The following is an 18,090-nucleotide window of genomic DNA, read 5'->3' as shown; positions in this document are numbered from 1 at the left end:
CATAAGATTTAGGCTAACATACAGATTCATACCCTGAGCCATTCCATGCCTTCAACTTGGTACCACCTCATAACACCTCCTGAAAAAAGCTTTGGCTGTTGAAAGGGTATTGGCTGCCCGTTAAATTTCCGTACTGGATCAAGGAAGTGCTTGGCATTATGTCGTACAGCTTGCGACAACCTATCTTTAATGACACTATTAGAATCTCCATTTTTCTGTAGGTCTTCTGCACACAGTTTGTTAGAAGAGCTTTCATCCTACAGAAGAAAGTTCAGAGAATTTAAGTACAAACATTGCAAAGCTTAGTTAATATACTCAGCAAGCTGCTGAGACTTCTGGCAAATCTGCAAGTCAATGTTATTGCTACGGTTAGGCAACACAGTATCCAGCTGCAATGATAAAGGCAGATTTAATCAAAGTGTGGCTGTCCACACACAATAACTCAAGCACAAAATTTCCAGTGATGATATTGCCACCTAGCCAATTAATATTTAAACATTAAACTGCTCAATGGCAATGTATCCTTCAACTCTTTGTAGTTTAAAAGCAGTAATATTTATTAAATAAAAGGATAATGTTGAATATCAAGTTGCTATCCATAAAAGTGAGCAGACCTCAAAACTTGACACACAAAAGGACAGCACATTTCACGTGGAACTAATGCCCTATTTTAAGCAAATTCCAGTGACCACTAGAAGTTGGCTCCCCCCACACACTCAATTCCCTATAAGAACACAGCAGAAAACTAACAACCAACCCGCCCCTCACCCCCACTATCCTGCACCTTATCAATTCTCAAAACTACAACAATTTATCATGTGTATGTCGCAAGCCTGATCTGATACTCCAGCACTCGTTTTTTTCCCCTGAGAATACGACTCATACTTTGAGAGGCAACGATGTTTCCCTTGTGCTCCACACTACACTATCAAACAATTCACATTTAACACAAGACACATTTAGGCTCCAACTTCTGGACGCTTGAGCTTAATATTAAATCAGTGCACCATTTAACCCCATACTTTTAAAACCAGGGCTTTGGAGCAGAGCCCGAACTGGAGCGTGGACCAGTAGATTTTATGCCCGGAGCTGGAGTGGAGCAATTCAAAAATTTGATTGCTTCAAATCCCTGTTTAAAACTTCTAGTAGAGCACCTAATGATATAGCTGTTAGGCATTTATTTACAGAACAAGTTTAAAAATATACCACATAAAGTCATTCATAATGTATAAGTAAAACCACCACTTTATCATGAACAAAATCAAGTTAGACAAAAATCATACATAATATATAGGGTTCCCAGTGTTTATTTTTCCTAAAATTGTATTTATTCTATATAAATAAAAAAAATATGTTTTTTTTAATATCAGTTAGAATGAAGAAATTGAGCTAACATATTTTAGACATTTCTTCCCAGTTTAATACAGAGAACAAGCTGCAAAACTGCATTTTATAAGCTCTCTCTTTAGCAAGATGTTTGGAGGCATAATTCAATAAAAAAAAATCAAGATAAGGGATTCTATTTTCAGAAACTTATTTTAAAATCATGGATTCCATGTTGGTATGTGCAACTTAGATTAACAAATACAGATAGTTAGAAAAGTAGGTTTTCAGTAATAAACAACAATTAAAATATGGGGGCAGGAAATGAGATAAAGACAATCTAAAATACGAGGAATTTTGAAATTGAAGACATTTAAATTGGTTTTACAGTGTACAGTTGTAACAATATGCATGGACATACCTGATTTTCTACTTTGCTTTTTTTGGCCACTGACAAGATTTCCTAGAAATAAAACAAAAATGCTAGTGTAAAATATGCTTTACAGCAACTTGAAAAACTAATATAGCAATATCTATTTTTGTAGAACCTTCAATCCCAGGATCTGAAAGTGCTTTAAGTGAACTGTAACCAAGTATTATTCTCATTTGCTGATAAGAAGAACATGCACAGATAAATTAAGTAACTTGCTCAAGGTCACACAGCTGGGAATACAAAATAAAGTTTACGTTTTTACACGCACACACACTGGGGAGAGAAGAAATGGGTATACCTTCTGGAAGTCTGCATAAATTCCTCATTTTGTTAACAAAGGTGTGTCTAATTATTCTAAAGAGATGATTATATAAGCTGCAGAAATCACATACCATCACATTTTAGTCAATGACCTCTCAGAATTTGCACATCAATTAATTCTATGCATGTTTAAAATATGCTGCAGTACCATAAAACAGCTGAATCTGGAAGCTACATCACAAGCAAATGCTAATGTATTGAAAATACTTTTCTATTTGCTGCAAATTACATAAATGCACTCTTACCTCTTTGGACATGACTTCTGAAATGTAATAGGTTTCATCTTCTCTTCCTCTTTTTTTCTTCACAGCTATAAGAGAATATCACAGAGCTCTTAAAAGCTCAAAATACTAGGTAAGCCACATCAAAAATTAATAAAAACTATACTTAAATATAGACAAAAAGCAAAACCTAATGATAAACCTACCAGATTTCTCCTCTTTTTCATCAGTTAGATTCCGACTCTAGAAAGTGAATATTTAAAAGCATTATCAACTTAAATATTTTCTAATATCTCAGGGATAGATAAGAGAAAGATATAATCAACATTGACATGTTTACATTGTTTGTAACTATGTTTGACATCATTTTTGAAAACTTATTTCAAAAAGCCCTGGCCCACCTTGGAGAATCAAGCCATTCTAGGTACAACTGTTCAAAAAAAGTTTAAGTATGGCTTTGCTTAAGAGGACAGTTGTGTGACACAGACATACATGGAAAAGGCTTTATGATAGTATATGTACACTCAAGAGTAAAGCCAAAGACAGGGAAAAATTTTTTTTTCTAACTTAATTTTTAACATTTACCAATCAAGGAAAGGTTACAGCCTACTCTTAAACCCATGTCGCTGTATCAATTTTAGGGTATTTGTCATGCAGATCCTGGAGAAGCAATTTGTATAAAACAGCCAACACATCTTACCGTTGCCGCTTTTAATAACATTTCTTTCTTTTTTTCTAATTTCTCTTTCCTTTTCTGCTCCTAAAAAACAAAGTTCTTACTTGTATAGAACAGCTGCAATAAATCTATCCATTATAAAAATACTAATAGACACTGAGTACACACAGCATCATATTAACGATGTAAGCTGGGGACTGGTTTTGCTTTTGTAGTCACATTTTAAAATGGTGCCAAGATGAAAACTGGTAAGCAGCTGAAATTGCTTGGCAGTGGATAAGTAGAATTATTTTGTACTGCTTTTTGCTGGATACTTAAAATTCTATCAAAAGAAAATCTGCATATCAAATGCTTTATCACAAAAAAAGCTGAAGCTTGTAAGCTAGTTCAGTGTTTATTTTACATAAAACTAATGGCTTAAATGTAACGCCTGCCCTGTAATCTATTTTTGCATGATATGCAGCTGCACTTTCAGTGCCTGGTTTCCCACCTTCTTTAATGTTGTCTCTTATTTTGAAATATCTTCTCAATTTGTTGTAAAGAGACCGACCTCTCCCTCTCTTCCACATCCCCCCAGACTGATACCATTAATAAGAATTCTGATGATTTACTGTTATCATGGGCCTTAGTTAGAATATAAACTCTTTGGGGGTGGATTCAGATTATTTTTAAAATGATATCAATGTTATGCAAAGGACTGTGGCACCCATCTGCTGTGACTATATTAGGAACTTTAAAAAAAATCACTTGAGAAGGAGCTGTAACATAGATAAGGCTGTAATAGTTTCTGGAGTTTTTACCTTGGTTTAACTAACAAGGTGGCAAGGACATCAGAAGCTCCTACCGAGGGAAATTTTTTTTAAGATTCCCTAGCGCAGACTAGGATTTACAGTGCTCTACAATTAACAACCAACAAACAACAAAAAAAAATCAAAATTCTGTCATTTAAACTTAGAACACATCTACCTCCAGCTGCTGCTGTTCCATTTTGGTCAGCAAGAATTTTGAATATATGTTGCTTTTTTCAAGCAAGTGTTGAAGCCTCTTGTAGCGCATTTCACTGGAGTCTCTGTCCCAGGACATGCGAGCCTTGCAAACAAAGAAGGAAAGCATATCTTTAGCCATTTCAGTTTTTACTGTTTTGAAATGAATAAAACCGTTCTGTACAGCTTGAAGCCAGATACAATTGGATTACACATCTACAGACCCTTCCTCCCAATTATACACTTAAGCTACATCTACACTACACGCCACCACCATGCATACATGTCATGTATGTGCAGCTATATGATGCAGTGAAAAGCAGGCTGCAACCATACCGTGGCATGTAGCTAAACCTCAGTGAAAGGTTCTGGTACAAGGGAGGCAGCAGGGAAGGGCTCTGGCAGCAGAGAGTCGCAACGGCCTTTCCTAGCTGCCTCTCCCTGCCAGAGCTTTCCCCATGGAGGGGAAATGCTTCAGCAATGGGGAGGTTACAGAGCCTTTCCCTCCTGCCAGTGTCCCCGCCTGTGGCAGGGAAAGGCTCCACAGAGAGGAGCAGCCCAACCCTTTCCCTGCTGTCTCCTCCTGGCAGAGCCTTTCCCTGCTAGGGAAATCTTTTCTTTCAGAGGGGAAAGGCTCCAGCAGCAGGAAAGCAGCAGGACACTACACGGCTAAAAATAGCAATGTAGATAGGAAGACAGCTTGGGCGAGTAGAGAGCAAGTATAGTATATACTTGCATACATACCCATTGCCTTCAGGTGTTTTTACTTGCATAAGCCATGCCTCACCAGCTATACTGCTATTTATACTCATGCGAGGTGGGCTGGGTGGGTATGAACACTACACACCACCAAAAGATGTATTCTTAGAGGGTTTGGACAGACCACTCCTCTCCCACACAGTTTTCAGTGTGTAATTTCTTAGATTTTAATATGATGCTTTCAAATAGTTTGTCAACATAAAGTTTCTAGATATATACTCGGTAAACAAAACAGCTTTTAAATGATGCCTGTTCTACACTTGCCAAACAAATCTTAACTTACAGTGTGGATAGAGCCCAAATTAACTTTACCAAGCAGAACAAGTCAGTCACACATACGCCTGGAATTAACATCTTTAGTACCTTGCATAACAGAGAAGCTGTAGTATCTGCATTTGATAGAATAAAGTTATAGTAAAAACTCAGCCATGAGATTTGTGAATTACTTTTCTAAACCCAAACAAAAAAGAAGTGGAATAAAGCTTAGCACTAAGCAGTCAAAATACTAGACATTTGCAAGGAGGGTAAAATAGCATATCTAAAAACCATGTTAACCTGGATAGCTCTACCACTAGCTTTGAAAAGCTCTCGGGGGAGGGAGGAGAAGGTGTAGGGAATCTTCCAGAACTAAATGGAAGGATGTTAGAATGATGGGGCAATAATCACTGTACGGGAAACAGATTCACTCATTTCCTCTAGACAGTGCACCTGACCACACATTACTTTGTGGAAATGCTGATGTACTCTTTGCCCTGACAGATTTATTTGGGCATAAGCTTTCGTGGGTAAAAACCCCCACTTCTGAAGAAGAAACCCCACTTTTACCCACGAAGTCCAAATAAATCTGTTAGTCTTTAAGGTGCCACCGGACTCCTCGTTTTTATATTAAAAATTGGTATTGTATGTTCACACTCGCTCCCTCTGTCGGCAGAGCGCATCCACAACGGGGCACTATCAACAGTGTGAGCAATGCACTGTGGGTACCTATCCCACAGTCCAGCTGAACTCCTTCTGCAGTGTGGTCTTGTGGGAAGGTGGAGTAGATATGGTGCATCTTGGGACCGGCTCAATGTCCCATGATGCACTGTTTTCTGTCCCAGCATTCCATGGGCTTCCAGCCTTCTTTCACAGCATTTTTCAATGGCCCATGTTTGCAGTTCACCCTGCCAACTCTGTGGGAAGGGATGGATCCCGAACGCTTTCCTATGCTCTAATAACTGTCATGAAGACATTACGGATGGCAGTGCAGTTAATCACAAAGTTCCTAACTGAAGAAGACTCCCAGTTGCCTGACAAGCAGTCTGATATGGATAGGAGCAACTTTAGATTGCTTTTGGCATTCACGGAACAGCTGCAGACAGTGAACAGTCACTTTTAGGCTCAGGAAACAAGCACTGAATGGTGGGGTCATATCCTCATACAGGTCTCAGATGACAAGCAGGGAGTACAGAACTTTTGGAGGTGGAAAGCCATCTTCCTGGAACTGTGTGCGGAGCTCACCCCAGCATTGCGGCACAAGGACACCAGAATGAGAGCTCCCCTATTGGTGGAGAAGAACATGGCGATCTCTGCGTGGAAGTTCGCGACTCCAGACTGCTACCTGTTGGTCATGAATCAATTTGGAGTCAGGAATTCAACTGATGGGGTTGCATTAATGCAAGCATACAGCCATGGCTCGTGAAATCTTAAATGGGAAACCTGGACACCAGTAAGGAGCGGTTCAACAAGAAGCTGAATAGGTGGAATGTGCCTTTGACAGATTAAAGGCACGCTGGCGATGCCTTTATGTAGGTTAGACCTTAATGAGAATAATATTCCCATGGTCATAGCCGCGTGTTGTACACTGCATAATCTCGTTGAAGTTAAGGGTGAAAGGTTTGCTCACTGGTGGAGTGTGGAGGCAGATCTCTTGACTGCTGATTTTGAGCAGCCAGATACCAGGGCTATCAGAGGGGGGCAATTTGAATCAGGGAGGCTTTGAGGAAACACTCTGAAAATGAGAACCAGTAATATATATCTTTGTGATTACATGTAGTTTTCCTGGGAAGCAATGGTGAAATATGGGGCCTTACGCAGGTAGTTTAATGATTTGTTTACTGGAATGTATGTATTGGTAGCTCCTGCTATCTGAAATTGTAGGAGACAAATAAAAATGAGATACCATTCAAAAACTTTGCTTTTATTGCACAAGAAACACACACAGACGCTTGGTAGGTAAGGAGGTACCAGGGAAGGACAGACTTTCAGAGCTGTGCGTAGGTCCAGTTATTTTGAAAGTTTCCAAAGGGGTGGAGCGAAGGGGAAACTGAGAAGTCCCAGAAAGTGGAAAGAAATGTGTGGGCGGAGTTGAGCGGGGGAAGGGCACAGAAAAAAGTTCTGAATATGCTGCAGGGGAGAGCAGGCACAGATCTGCTCAGTCTGCAGCATTATTAAGGACTTCAGTATCTGTTTGTGCTCCTCCATTACTTTAATCATCCACTCAGTAGCATCCTTAAACTCCTGATTATCTTCTCTGTCCTGCCTTTCACCTTCCCCTCCATTCCTTGTGTTCTCCTGGAACATGTCTTCTTTGCTCCACCTTGAGCACTTTCTTATCTGGCAGAGATGTTTGGACGGTGTGCATGGGGTGTTCTTCAAGGCCACATCTGCCGAAGCACAAGGAACAATGCACAGAAGCATGATTGTTAAATTCACATGCAGCATTGAAACATTTCAGTAAAATACATCTCTGGTAACATAACAATCACTTTCTCACGGACTCTTGGCAAGCACACATCTCTGCAAACACCCAAAGCATGGTGAGTGTTGGCTGGGGAGGCACTCTACATGGGGAAAGAGCATTCTGCAAGGGTTGCATTGCAGCCGAGTTGGGAAAAAATTCTAAAATTCTCCCACAATGAACCCTGCCTGTGGAAAAGTGCAACAGATCTCACCTCTGAGGGTAAGCAGGAAAGCGAGGGCACATCTACTACACACTTGTGGCTTCAGCCCTGGTCCCTGTGCTGCTTTGGTCCGGGCACAAGTGATTGCCAAATGGCATGGGAAGGTTTCCTACAATGGTGGGAGGAACGAAGCAGCTCTGCCAAGGAACCTTTGGCAGAGGATTGCTGAGTACCTCCGGGAAACTTTCTGGAGATCTCTCTGAAGGATTCCCATGAGATCTTGACGTGCATCAATACCCTGTTTTGCTGTACTGATTAGCTGAACAGGGGAACGTCCAGCACACAGAAACACAGCCAGCTTTGTACATTTCTATATGCTGAACCCACCTCCGCACTACACAAACCACAGCCACTTACCAGGCATCTCCTCTTCTGCTTCTTGCTCACCAGAGAGCAATTGCTGAGACTGGATAGACACCTCCTGAACAATTCCTGGCTGCCCACCCCACCAGGTGATCCCACCAGGGGCTCCACACCGTCATCTAACTCCACCTCTTCATCAGTGACTTTGTCCTCCGGGTTAGGTGCTCTTTCCACCGCCTTCAGGCCCGCCAAAGTATCCACAGGGGTCTTGGTGGTGGGGTCGCCACCGAGGATACTGTCCAGCTCCTTGCAGAGCTGACAGGTCTTAGGTGCAGCACCGACATGATGGTTTGTCTCCCTCGCCTTATGGTACACCTGTCTCAGATCCTTTATCTTCGCTCTGCACTGCAGCATGTCCCGATAATAGCTCTTTTCACACAAGTCTCGAGAAATCTGCCCGTAGTTATCAAAATTCCTACGGCTCAAGTGCAGCTGGGACTGCACAGCCTCCTCTCCCATATACTGAGCAGCTTCAGCAGCTCCGTAGTGGTCCAAATGGGAGAATGTTTGCTGTGATAACCTGCCATGGTCACCTGAGAAGATGCAATGAAACCTCTCCATGCTGAGCCAACAGGAAATGGAATTTCAAAAATTCCTGGGGCTTCTAAGGGGGAGGGGTTGTTTACCCAGCTGCAGGGCAGTGGAGTTCAAACTGCTGACCAGAGCAGTCAGGGTGGGCATTGTGGGACACCTTTCTGAGGCCAATTAAAGCGATAAAATCAAGCATGGTGTCTACTCTGGCACTTATGGAGCAAAATTTTTGTCGACAAAGACTTATGTCTCGTCGGGGTGGTTTTATTATGTCACCAAAGCAGGAAATTTTTGCTGCTAAGAGTTGCATCACAGTGTGTTTTGTCAACAAAAGCTGCCTTTTAAATGCCATGCAGCATTTAAAACCTTTGACTCACTCAGTTTGTCCAGAATAGGCTCTCATTTTGTCCACTATTCATTCTCCCTCTGCCCAGCAGGATTTTTCAATCAGGTTTCTTATTGCAAAATGTTTCCCCCTATTCTTTTTATCAAACTTCGTATTCTCACAGTTTTGCAAAGCAGCATTTTGCCTCCAGCACATATAATAGAAAAGTGGCTCTTCTGTTGAAATGCTGTACAAATCACCTAGCAGGGGGTGCAAAGTAGCGACAAGAAGAAAAAATGAGGCCTTCTTGAACATGCAGGTTCTAAGCAGGACCCCATCCTGCTAATGGCCCTCTCCTGCCTGAAAGATACTGGAGCTGGTAGGAGAAGCGGGAAGGCATACAGGAAAACAAAGTGTTGCCAATGCTAGAAAGGAATTTTGTAGATTCAGAAGAACTGTAGGGGACTGCTAAAAAAAAAAAAAAAAAAAATCAGTCTTATTACATTCTAGCATTATAATAATAATGGGTAGGAAGGCACTTTATAAGTCCTTTTTTCACTGTTACTCTGGATTGACATATCATTACTCCATAGCAGAAGTTTCTCTTTTCTAACTTGGGAGTTTGAAGAAAATCAATTCAGTTATCTGAGTTATCAGAGCAAGAGATCCCTGTTTTTATAAGTTAAGAAATTTGATTTATACTGAAGCCCTGATCAGATAAAGCAGGTTTGACATTTTAAATTCAAACCTGTCATATATGGAATCCTTGTTAACGAATGTGTGTTTGCTATTTTTTGAAAAATGCTTAAGCAATAAAAAAAGTTAATGAGCAAAACTGGCATATTGTTATGTCCTTCATAGACTCATTACCAAAAAGTTTATAAATATATGCATGCTCCCAGAGTCTTTGCACCTAACCTCCACTGTGGTAATTCATCCTCTCTTTGCCTTGAAAATGGCATCAGAAAAGATGCCAGACGTGTTAGGCCCTGGATATTTCCAATTTCAAAACTTGCATAAACTGTAAGATACAGTAAGACATTGGTACACAGTTTTAGTACTCACTAAATTTGAACTGATTGGGCTTTATTAAAAATAAGAATTTCCATGTAGCTGAACATAAGATCACATTCAAACACGGAATGTGAAAAATAAGGGAGAATTCAATACAGATGATTGTAATAAGTGAGGAAATACAAGACTATAGTTAGAGATTTAATTTTTGCTTTAACTCACTTCCTCCAGAAACTCCACAACATTAAAAACCTCCCTCAGAACACCATCCTTGTCACTTCCCCATACACCAACATCCCTCCCAATGACAGCATCACTGCCTGCCTCAAACAGCTACAAGAATATGTCTACACTACAGCCTATGTCGGCAATACTTATATCGCTCAGGGATGTGAATATTCCACCCCCATCTGCAACATAAGTTACACCAACATAAGCATTCATGTGCACAGCACAATATCATTATGCCGCTTGCGGAGGCAGGTTTTTTTATGCTGATGGGAGAGCTCTCTCCCATCAGCATAGGATATCTTCATGAGATGCACTGCAGCGGTGCAGCATATTGGTACAGCTCCTCCCCTGCAGCACTGTATTTATAGATATACCCCAAGGCAATTGGCAACACTCAGATATCTACCCCAAACACATCACCAAGTTCATCCATTTCATACTCACTCATAACAATTTTATATTCAAACACTTTGTCCAAACCATGGGAACAGCCATGGACACTAGGATGACTCCTCAGAATGCCAACCTCTTCACTGGCCACCCAGAGGAAGAATTACTGGACAAATGCACCACAAAACCAATTATATACCTAAGGTACATCAATATTTTTATTCTCTGGACAGACAACCTAAACTACCTCATAGACTTCTACCACAAATTCAACAGCCATCATCCATCCATTTAAACTCTAGAGCACTGCCACACTAGCATCAACTTCCTGGATACCATGATCAGCTTCAGAAATGGAATCCTACAGACAGCTATATATAAGAAGATCACCACACCTACCTTCACAGATGCCATAGATCACCTTCACACCTTCACACACTATAGATCACCACACCTACCTTCACAGATGCTGTAACCATGCCAAACACATAAAAAAAAAAAATCTTATCTACAGCCAAGCACTCAGATTCCACATAATATGCTCTGACGAGAACGTTAGGATATACACCTTAATGCAGGGGTTCTCAAACTGGGGGTTGGTACCTCTGAGGGGGTTGTGAGGTTATTACATGGGAGTCACGAGCTGTCACTCTCCACCCCAAACCCCACTTTGCCTCCAGCCTTTATAATGATGTTATAAATCAAAAACACTTTTTTATATATTTAAGGGGGGAGGGGGGTCGCACTCAGAGGCTTTCTATGTGAAAGGGGCCACAAGCACAAAGGTTTGAGAACCACTACCTTAATGCATTCAAAACCCACTGTTATCAAACAAGGACACTCCACCAGAGAAGTAGGAATGGGCCACTGATATACCCCCAAGAGAACCTACTTCAACAGAGAAATAAAACTCCCTCCAACTGCACACCCCTAGTTGTCACTTACCAGCCCACAATGGAACCCATATGGGGTATCATAAAACAATTACAATCCATACTTGATGAGGACCACATCCTGAAAGAAATCTTTCCTATATCACCTCTTCTGGCCTTCAGACAAACCCCAGCCTCTCCAAACTCCTGATCAGAAGCAACCTCTCCTCAGATCAGGACACATCAACTCAAAGACGCACCGGACCCTGCCAGAACAACAGACAAAACCTGTATACAGATCTCTACTGCTACAATGATCGACCCCCATTCCACACAACACACCTTACAAGATCCGCAAGTCCTACACATCCATCACAATGTATGATGTACCTCATCCAGTGCACTAAATGTCCCAACAACAACTATGTGGCTGAAACCAGATAATCACTATGCTCTCAAATGAATACTCAGAAAAATGATAAAAGACAAAAACACCACATCACCTGTGGCAAATGCTTTTCACAAAATGATCACTCCATATTTGACTTCTCAGTCCTCATTCTCAAAGGAAATCTGCACAACACTTTCAAAAGACAAGACTGGGAGCTTAAATTCATAACTTTGCTAGACATTAAAAATCAAGGACTGAACAGACAAGTGGTTCTCAACTTTTCCAGACAACTGTACCCCTTTCAGGAATCTGATGTGTCTGGAGTACCCCCAGTTTCACCTCATTTAGAAACTACTTGCTTACAAAATCAGACAAAGACACAAAAGTGTTGCAGCACACTAGTACTGAAAAATTGCTTATTTTCTGATTTTTACCATATATTTATAAAATAAATTCATTGGAATACAAGTATTGTACTTACATTTCACTGCGATACTGAACCTGTTTTTCACTTGTAAGCCTTGTCTGAAGCCCAAGCCCTGCCACCCAGGGCTGAAACATGGGGCCCCAGGCAACTGCTCTGCTTGCCACCTCCTAATGCCAGCCAAGCATTTGCAACCCACCTAAACCCATCCCATGACCACCCTCGGGGCTGCAAGCCCCAAATCAAGAAACACTGATCTAGATGTGTGCCCCTTGGAAGACCTCTACATACCCCTGGTTGAGAACCACTGGAATAGACATACTGGATTTATAGCTTATTACAACAATCTATAACCCACTAATGACCCTGACACCACCAAGCTGCCTTTTCTTCCCGCCCATCTTTTCAGAACTGAAGGAGTGTTAATGGGCCACTTCACCTTGAATGGTCCCTTGAAATATGTATTAACTACTTATGCTAAATAATCTGTTCCATTTTGTATTTAACAGTGACACTCCAGGAACTTTCCTAAACCTGAAGAACAGCTCTGTTGTAAGCTTGAAAGCTTGTCTCTCTCACCACAGAAACTGGTCCAAAAAAAGTATTACTTCACCCATCTTGTCTCTCTTAAAAAAAAAAAAAAGTCACATCATTCTGATCATCTCATTTCACCACCACTTTAAGTGTAACATAATTTTTGTAGACATTCTCAGAAACTGCTAACTTTAGAGATGAATGCTTGCCATAAGTATTAATTTCTAGCTATGGCTATTATTCACCAGAGGCTATAATTACAGGATGTATAAAATACTAGTTTCTAGCCATAGCAGTTTAAAATACTCAAGCTTAAAAGGACAGTCAAATTGAAATGTAGTCAATAAAAAAAAATTATTTTAAAGTAGTTTCAGGTCAATGTTAGGTAAATTTTAGCTTCAGATCAACTAGTCCAGCCAATTTTTGTGGTGCTATAATCATATTTCCATTTTAAAAAAAGCTTATTCTCCCCTGCTGCTGTATAACAAGTGTACACAAATAACAGAAGATGACAAAGGTGAAATGGGTGATTCACAAACTGTTGTGAACTGCCTTCCAATTCACTATAAAGCTACTGCCCTTTTCCAAATCATTTTTAAAGGGAAACATTCAGTACTTCTAGGCCCAAGAAATGCCACAGATAAATGGTGACAGCTACACTGGATTTGAAGTTCTAAAGCTTTTATTAAACTTGTGTTATTAATAACATTGTTAAATAAATTTGTTAGTTTAAAAAAAGCAAAGTTGTAAGCTGACTGTCACCTTAAAAATCCATTGTTGATAAGATAAAAAAAATGTTGTTAATGCTGTCCTTTGACCATAAAATATTACAACTCTCAGTTTCTGAGAAACTGATTTCACTTGAAGTGCACTCTGTTGAACCATTTCCATTCTGGAAAGCATAGCTGTAGATAATTAAGAGCATGCCTTGCCCAACTTTATAAGTGCCAACAAATCAGGTCCAAGCATGCAATGATTCAGTTAAGTGAACATAACAAATCTGCACCTACAGGCAGAAAGTAAGACATAATTTTTGGCTTTGCTGGTGACAAATAGGCAGAGGTGGCAGAAATATTTTAACTTTGATTACAATCTCCAATTTACCTTTTCCAGCATTTCCCTCTCCTTCTCCATCCCTGCTGCCTCCAGCTGCTCCTCCTCTTCTAGCATGGATGGTGTAATCACAGCTGCCTCTGCTTGTTCACCCATCTCTGCCCCCAGGTGCCCTACAATGGCATGAAAATAAATAAGCTCAAAGAGTACGAGTCTGTCTGCCTGCAGCATGAGGACAGTAGTAGATGCTCCTTTCTGCACAATGCCACATTAACAGCAGTAACCATCACTGGCTCAGCAATCAACTGGCATGTGCCATACAAATGGGCACAAGAATCTCAGGCTTGTTCTCATTGGGACTGAAAGGCAATTCTCTGACCCTGTACATGAGATGTTGGGGTACACTGTCGAGAAGGTTCCACTCTAACCACTGCAATTATCACAATCAACCCCATCCAGACCGTTTGCAGCCATTCCCTTCCCTCAGTTTCAACCTCCTACACCTGTATCCACTTCTCAGCCGCACACCTCCGAACCCTTTGTCATACACCCGCCTCCCTCCCTCCCTCCTCTTAACCCATGTGCCCCCTTTTCCTCCTCCAGCTCCCAGCCCTCCTACTGCAGTCACCCCCCCCAACACTTCCCCTTCCCTCCAGCCCGCGGCACTTCCCCCCGCTCCCGGCAGTCACCCCTTCCCTCCAGCCCGCGGCACTTCCCCCCCCGCCCCCGGCAGTCACCCCTTCCCTCCAGCCCGCGGCACTTCCCCCCCGCCCCCGGCAGTCACCCCTTCCCTCCAGCCCGCGGCACTTCCCCCCCGCCCCCGGCAGTCACCCCTTCCCTCCAGCCCGCGGCACTTCCCCCCCGCCCCCGGCAGTCACCCCTTCCCTCCAGCCCGCGGCACTCCTCCTTCCCCTCCTGCACCCAGCCCCATACACCCCCCACACACTCAACCCTCCCACTCCAGCCCCAGGTACATCCCTGCCCCCTTCCCGCTCCGACCCGCGTCCTCCGAACCCCGCGGGCCTGGGAGGAGACCGACGCTCACCGCCGCTGCTCGGGGTGTTGCGGGCCGGCATGGCTGGCTGGCGCGAAAACTCCCGACACCGCACCACACCGTTCCCCTCACAACTCCCGCGCCAAACTTCCTACCACGCGCAACGAGAGGTACAAGTGTCGCGAGACCCACCCAGCCGCCAAAACCGCGCGCTACCAAGCACAGCGAGAAGGGGCGCTCTCGCGATACTGTACTGGTTCCCGCTAAAAACCCAACTGGAGGGGTAGCTCTCCCAGCGACCCCCCATTAACTCCTTCCCCGCCATCACCCCTCACGGTTGCCAGGGCCAGCGCTCCATTAATCCCTTCTATGACATCACCCCCACCGCCCACTGGTACCACAGCCCCATTAACCCCTTCTGTGCCACACACACCCCACTGCTGGATCGGGGCACCTCCCCATTAACCCCTTCCATGCCGCCACCGCCTGCCGGGTCCTCCGCCCCGTCAACCCCTTCCACGCCGTCACCCCCACCGCCTGCCGGGTCCTCCGCCCCGTCAACCCCTACCACGCCGCCACCCCCACCACCTGCCGGGTCCTCCGCTCCATCAACCCCTTCCACGCCGTCACCCCCACCGCCTGCCGGGTCCTCCTCCCCGTCAACCCCTACCACGCCGCCACCCCCACCGCCTGCCGGGTCCTCCGCCCCATCAACTCCTTTCATGACGTCACCCCCACCGCCTGCAGGGTCCTCCGCCCCGTCAACCCCTTCCACGACGTCACCCCCACCGCCTGCCGGGTCCTCCGCCCCGTCAACCCCTACCACGCCGCCACCCCCACCGCCTGCCGGGTCCTCCGCCCCGTCAACCCCCCTTCCATCCCATCACACCCCCAGCCTGCCGGGTCCTCCGCCCCGTCAACCCCCCTTCCACGCCATCACCCCCATCGCCTACCGGGTCCTCCGCCCTGTCAATCCCTCCCACCCCATCACACCCCCACTGCCTGCCGGGTCCTCCGCCCCGTCAACCCCCTTCCACGCCATCACCCCCACTGCCTGCCGGGTCCTCCGCTCCGTCAACCCCCCTTCCACCCCATCACACCCCCAGCCTGCCGGGTCCTCTGCCCCGTCAACCCCCCTTCCACGACATCACCACCATCGCCTACCGGGTCCTCCGCCCTGTCAATCCCTCCCACCCCATCACACCCCCCCTGCCTGCCGGGTCCTCCGCCCCGTCAACCCCCTTCCACGCCATCACCCCCATCGCCTGCCGGGTCCTCCGCCCCGTCAACCCCTTCCACGCCGCCACCCCCACCGCCTGCCGGGTCCTCCGCCCCGTCAACCCCCCTTCCATCCCATCACACCCCCAGCCTGCCGGGTCCTCCGCCCCGTCAACCCCCCTTCCACGCCATCACCCCCATCGCCTTCCGGGTCCTCCGCCCTGTCAATCCCTCCCACCCCATCACACCCCCACTGCCTGCCGGGTCCTCCGCCCCGTCAACCCCCTTCCACGCCATCACCCCCATCGCCTGCCGGGTCCTCCGCCCCGTCAACCCCTACCACGCCGACACCCCCACCGCCTGCCGGGTCCTCCGCCCCGTCAACCCCCCTTCCATCCCATCACACCCCCAGCCTGACGGGTCCTCCGCCCCGTCAACCCCCCTTCCACGCCATCACCCCCATCGCCTTCCGGGTCCTCCGCCCTGTCAATCCCTCACACCACCTCACACCCCCACTGCCTGCCGGGTCCTCCGCCCCGTCAACCCCCTTCCACGCCATCACCCCCACTGCCTGCCGGGTCCTCCGCTCCGTCAACCCCCCTTCCACCCCATCACACCCCCAGCCTGCCGGGTCCTCTGCCCCGTCAACCCCCCTTCCACGACATCACCACCATCGCCTACCGGGTCCTCCGCCCTGTCAATCCCTCCCACCCCATCACACCCCCACTGCCTGCCGGGTCCTCCGCCCCGTCAACCCCCTTCCACGCCATCACCCCCATCGCCTGCCGGGTCCTCCGCCCCGTCAACCCCTTCCATGCCGCCACCCCCACCGCCTGCCGGGTCCTCCGCCCCGTCAACCCCTTCCATGCCGCCACCCCCACCGCCTGCCGGGTCCTCCGCCCTGTCAACCCCTTCCACGCCGCCACCCCCACTGCCTGCCGGGTCCTCCGCCCCGTCAACCCCCTGTTGTGTATTTGGTTGTCATGGGTTTTGTTACTATGGCAATTGAGTTAGACTATTAAGGGATAGCTCAGCCGGTTTCAACCGGCTGAGTGAGCTCTCTGTTTCTGTAAATAAAATGGAGGTTTTGGTTAGCTGTCTGCTCTCTGGCCTCAAATGATTGCTTCCTACACCGGCTGCCCCTAGGACATAACACCCCCCTTCCACGCCATCACCCCCACCGCCTGCCGGGCCCTCCTCCCCGTCAACCCCTTCCACGCCACCACCCCTGTGGGAACCTGGCAGATGGGTATGTGAGAAGCTGAACTGTTTAGACTTCAAGGACGGGCTAATTAGGCTGTGAGCTGTGTAGTAAGATGCTGGCCTTGGGCTGGTTCTCATCTGCCAGTAGGCAGTAAACAGGATAATAAATCAGAAAGTTGTACAGGATGACAATTACCCTATGAAGTTATAGCTGTGCCTGTGTGTATTTTATTAACCAATTAGCAATTGCTTGATTGCCTGCCATAATTGTATATAAGAGCGTGCTGGAAAGAAATAAATGACTTTGCTGCCAATCACATTGATTGTTGGGCTCTGTCCGTGCCCGCCTGAGAGGCACCGAGACGCAACAAATGGTGACCCCGACGTGATTCGAATCGAATGATGATAGTGTCGGTGGCCTAGTGTCGGTGGCCTGTTCCAGGCGGAGGAGCTGCGGTGGGGAGTGCTGGAAAAGCTCCCGGACGTCCGAAAAGAGAGGCGCACCTGAGCCCAGAGGAGAGCGGCTATAAGTCGCGGAGGAGAAGGGCGGCTACAAGTCGCGGAGAAAAGCGGCGGCTATAAGTCGCGGAGAAGAAGGGCGGCTATAAGTCGCGGAGGAAAGCGGCGGCTATAAGTCGCGGAGGAGAAGGGCGGCTATAAGTCGCGGAGAAAAGCGGCGGCTATAAGTCGCGGTGGAGAAGGGCGGCTATAAGTCGCGGCGGAGAAGGGCAGAGCGGCTAACATGGGAACCGCTGCATCAGCGGAAGAAAAAACGGTGCATGAATATTTGATACGCATCGCGGAACGGCAGGGAGAAAAGCTCCCCTCTGATACGTTATCCCGTCTGCTGCGGTGGGGACAGAGAAGGGGACTTTTCGTTAAACCAAGT

At 46.0% G+C, this 18,090-nt stretch overlaps 1 protein-coding gene across 5 annotated transcripts in view; it reads right to left on the bottom strand.

The window, feature by feature from the left end:
* Positions 1-15,051, bottom strand: part of HELLS (helicase, lymphoid specific) — a 53,366-nt gene extending 38,315 nt beyond the window's left edge. Inside the window, exons 1-8 of one of the 5 annotated variants that reach the window (XM_045024410.1) lie at positions 14,973-15,051; positions 13,838-13,959; positions 3,941-4,063; positions 2,999-3,058; positions 2,505-2,541; positions 2,323-2,387; positions 1,745-1,786; positions 33-257 (exon numbers count right to left, since the gene is read on the bottom strand). In XM_045024410.1, coding sequence (XP_044880345.1) covers positions 33-257; positions 1,745-1,786; positions 2,323-2,387; positions 2,505-2,541; positions 2,999-3,058; positions 3,941-4,063; positions 13,838-13,942 — 657 coding nt within the window. In that variant the 5' untranslated portion in view covers positions 13,943-13,959; positions 14,973-15,051. The other 4 variants (XM_045024408.1, XM_045024407.1, XM_045024411.1 and 1 more) reach the window with 4 other exon arrangements.
* Positions 15,052-18,090: the final 3,039 nt, after the last annotated feature.

This window comes from Mauremys mutica, chromosome 7 (assembly GCF_020497125.1).
Source record: "Mauremys mutica isolate MM-2020 ecotype Southern chromosome 7, ASM2049712v1, whole genome shotgun sequence".
NCBI classification, from domain to species: domain Eukaryota; kingdom Metazoa; phylum Chordata; order Testudines; family Geoemydidae; genus Mauremys; species Mauremys mutica.
Note: the sequence above shows the minus strand (reverse complement) of the source record. Positions and strands in the feature narration are given on the sequence as shown.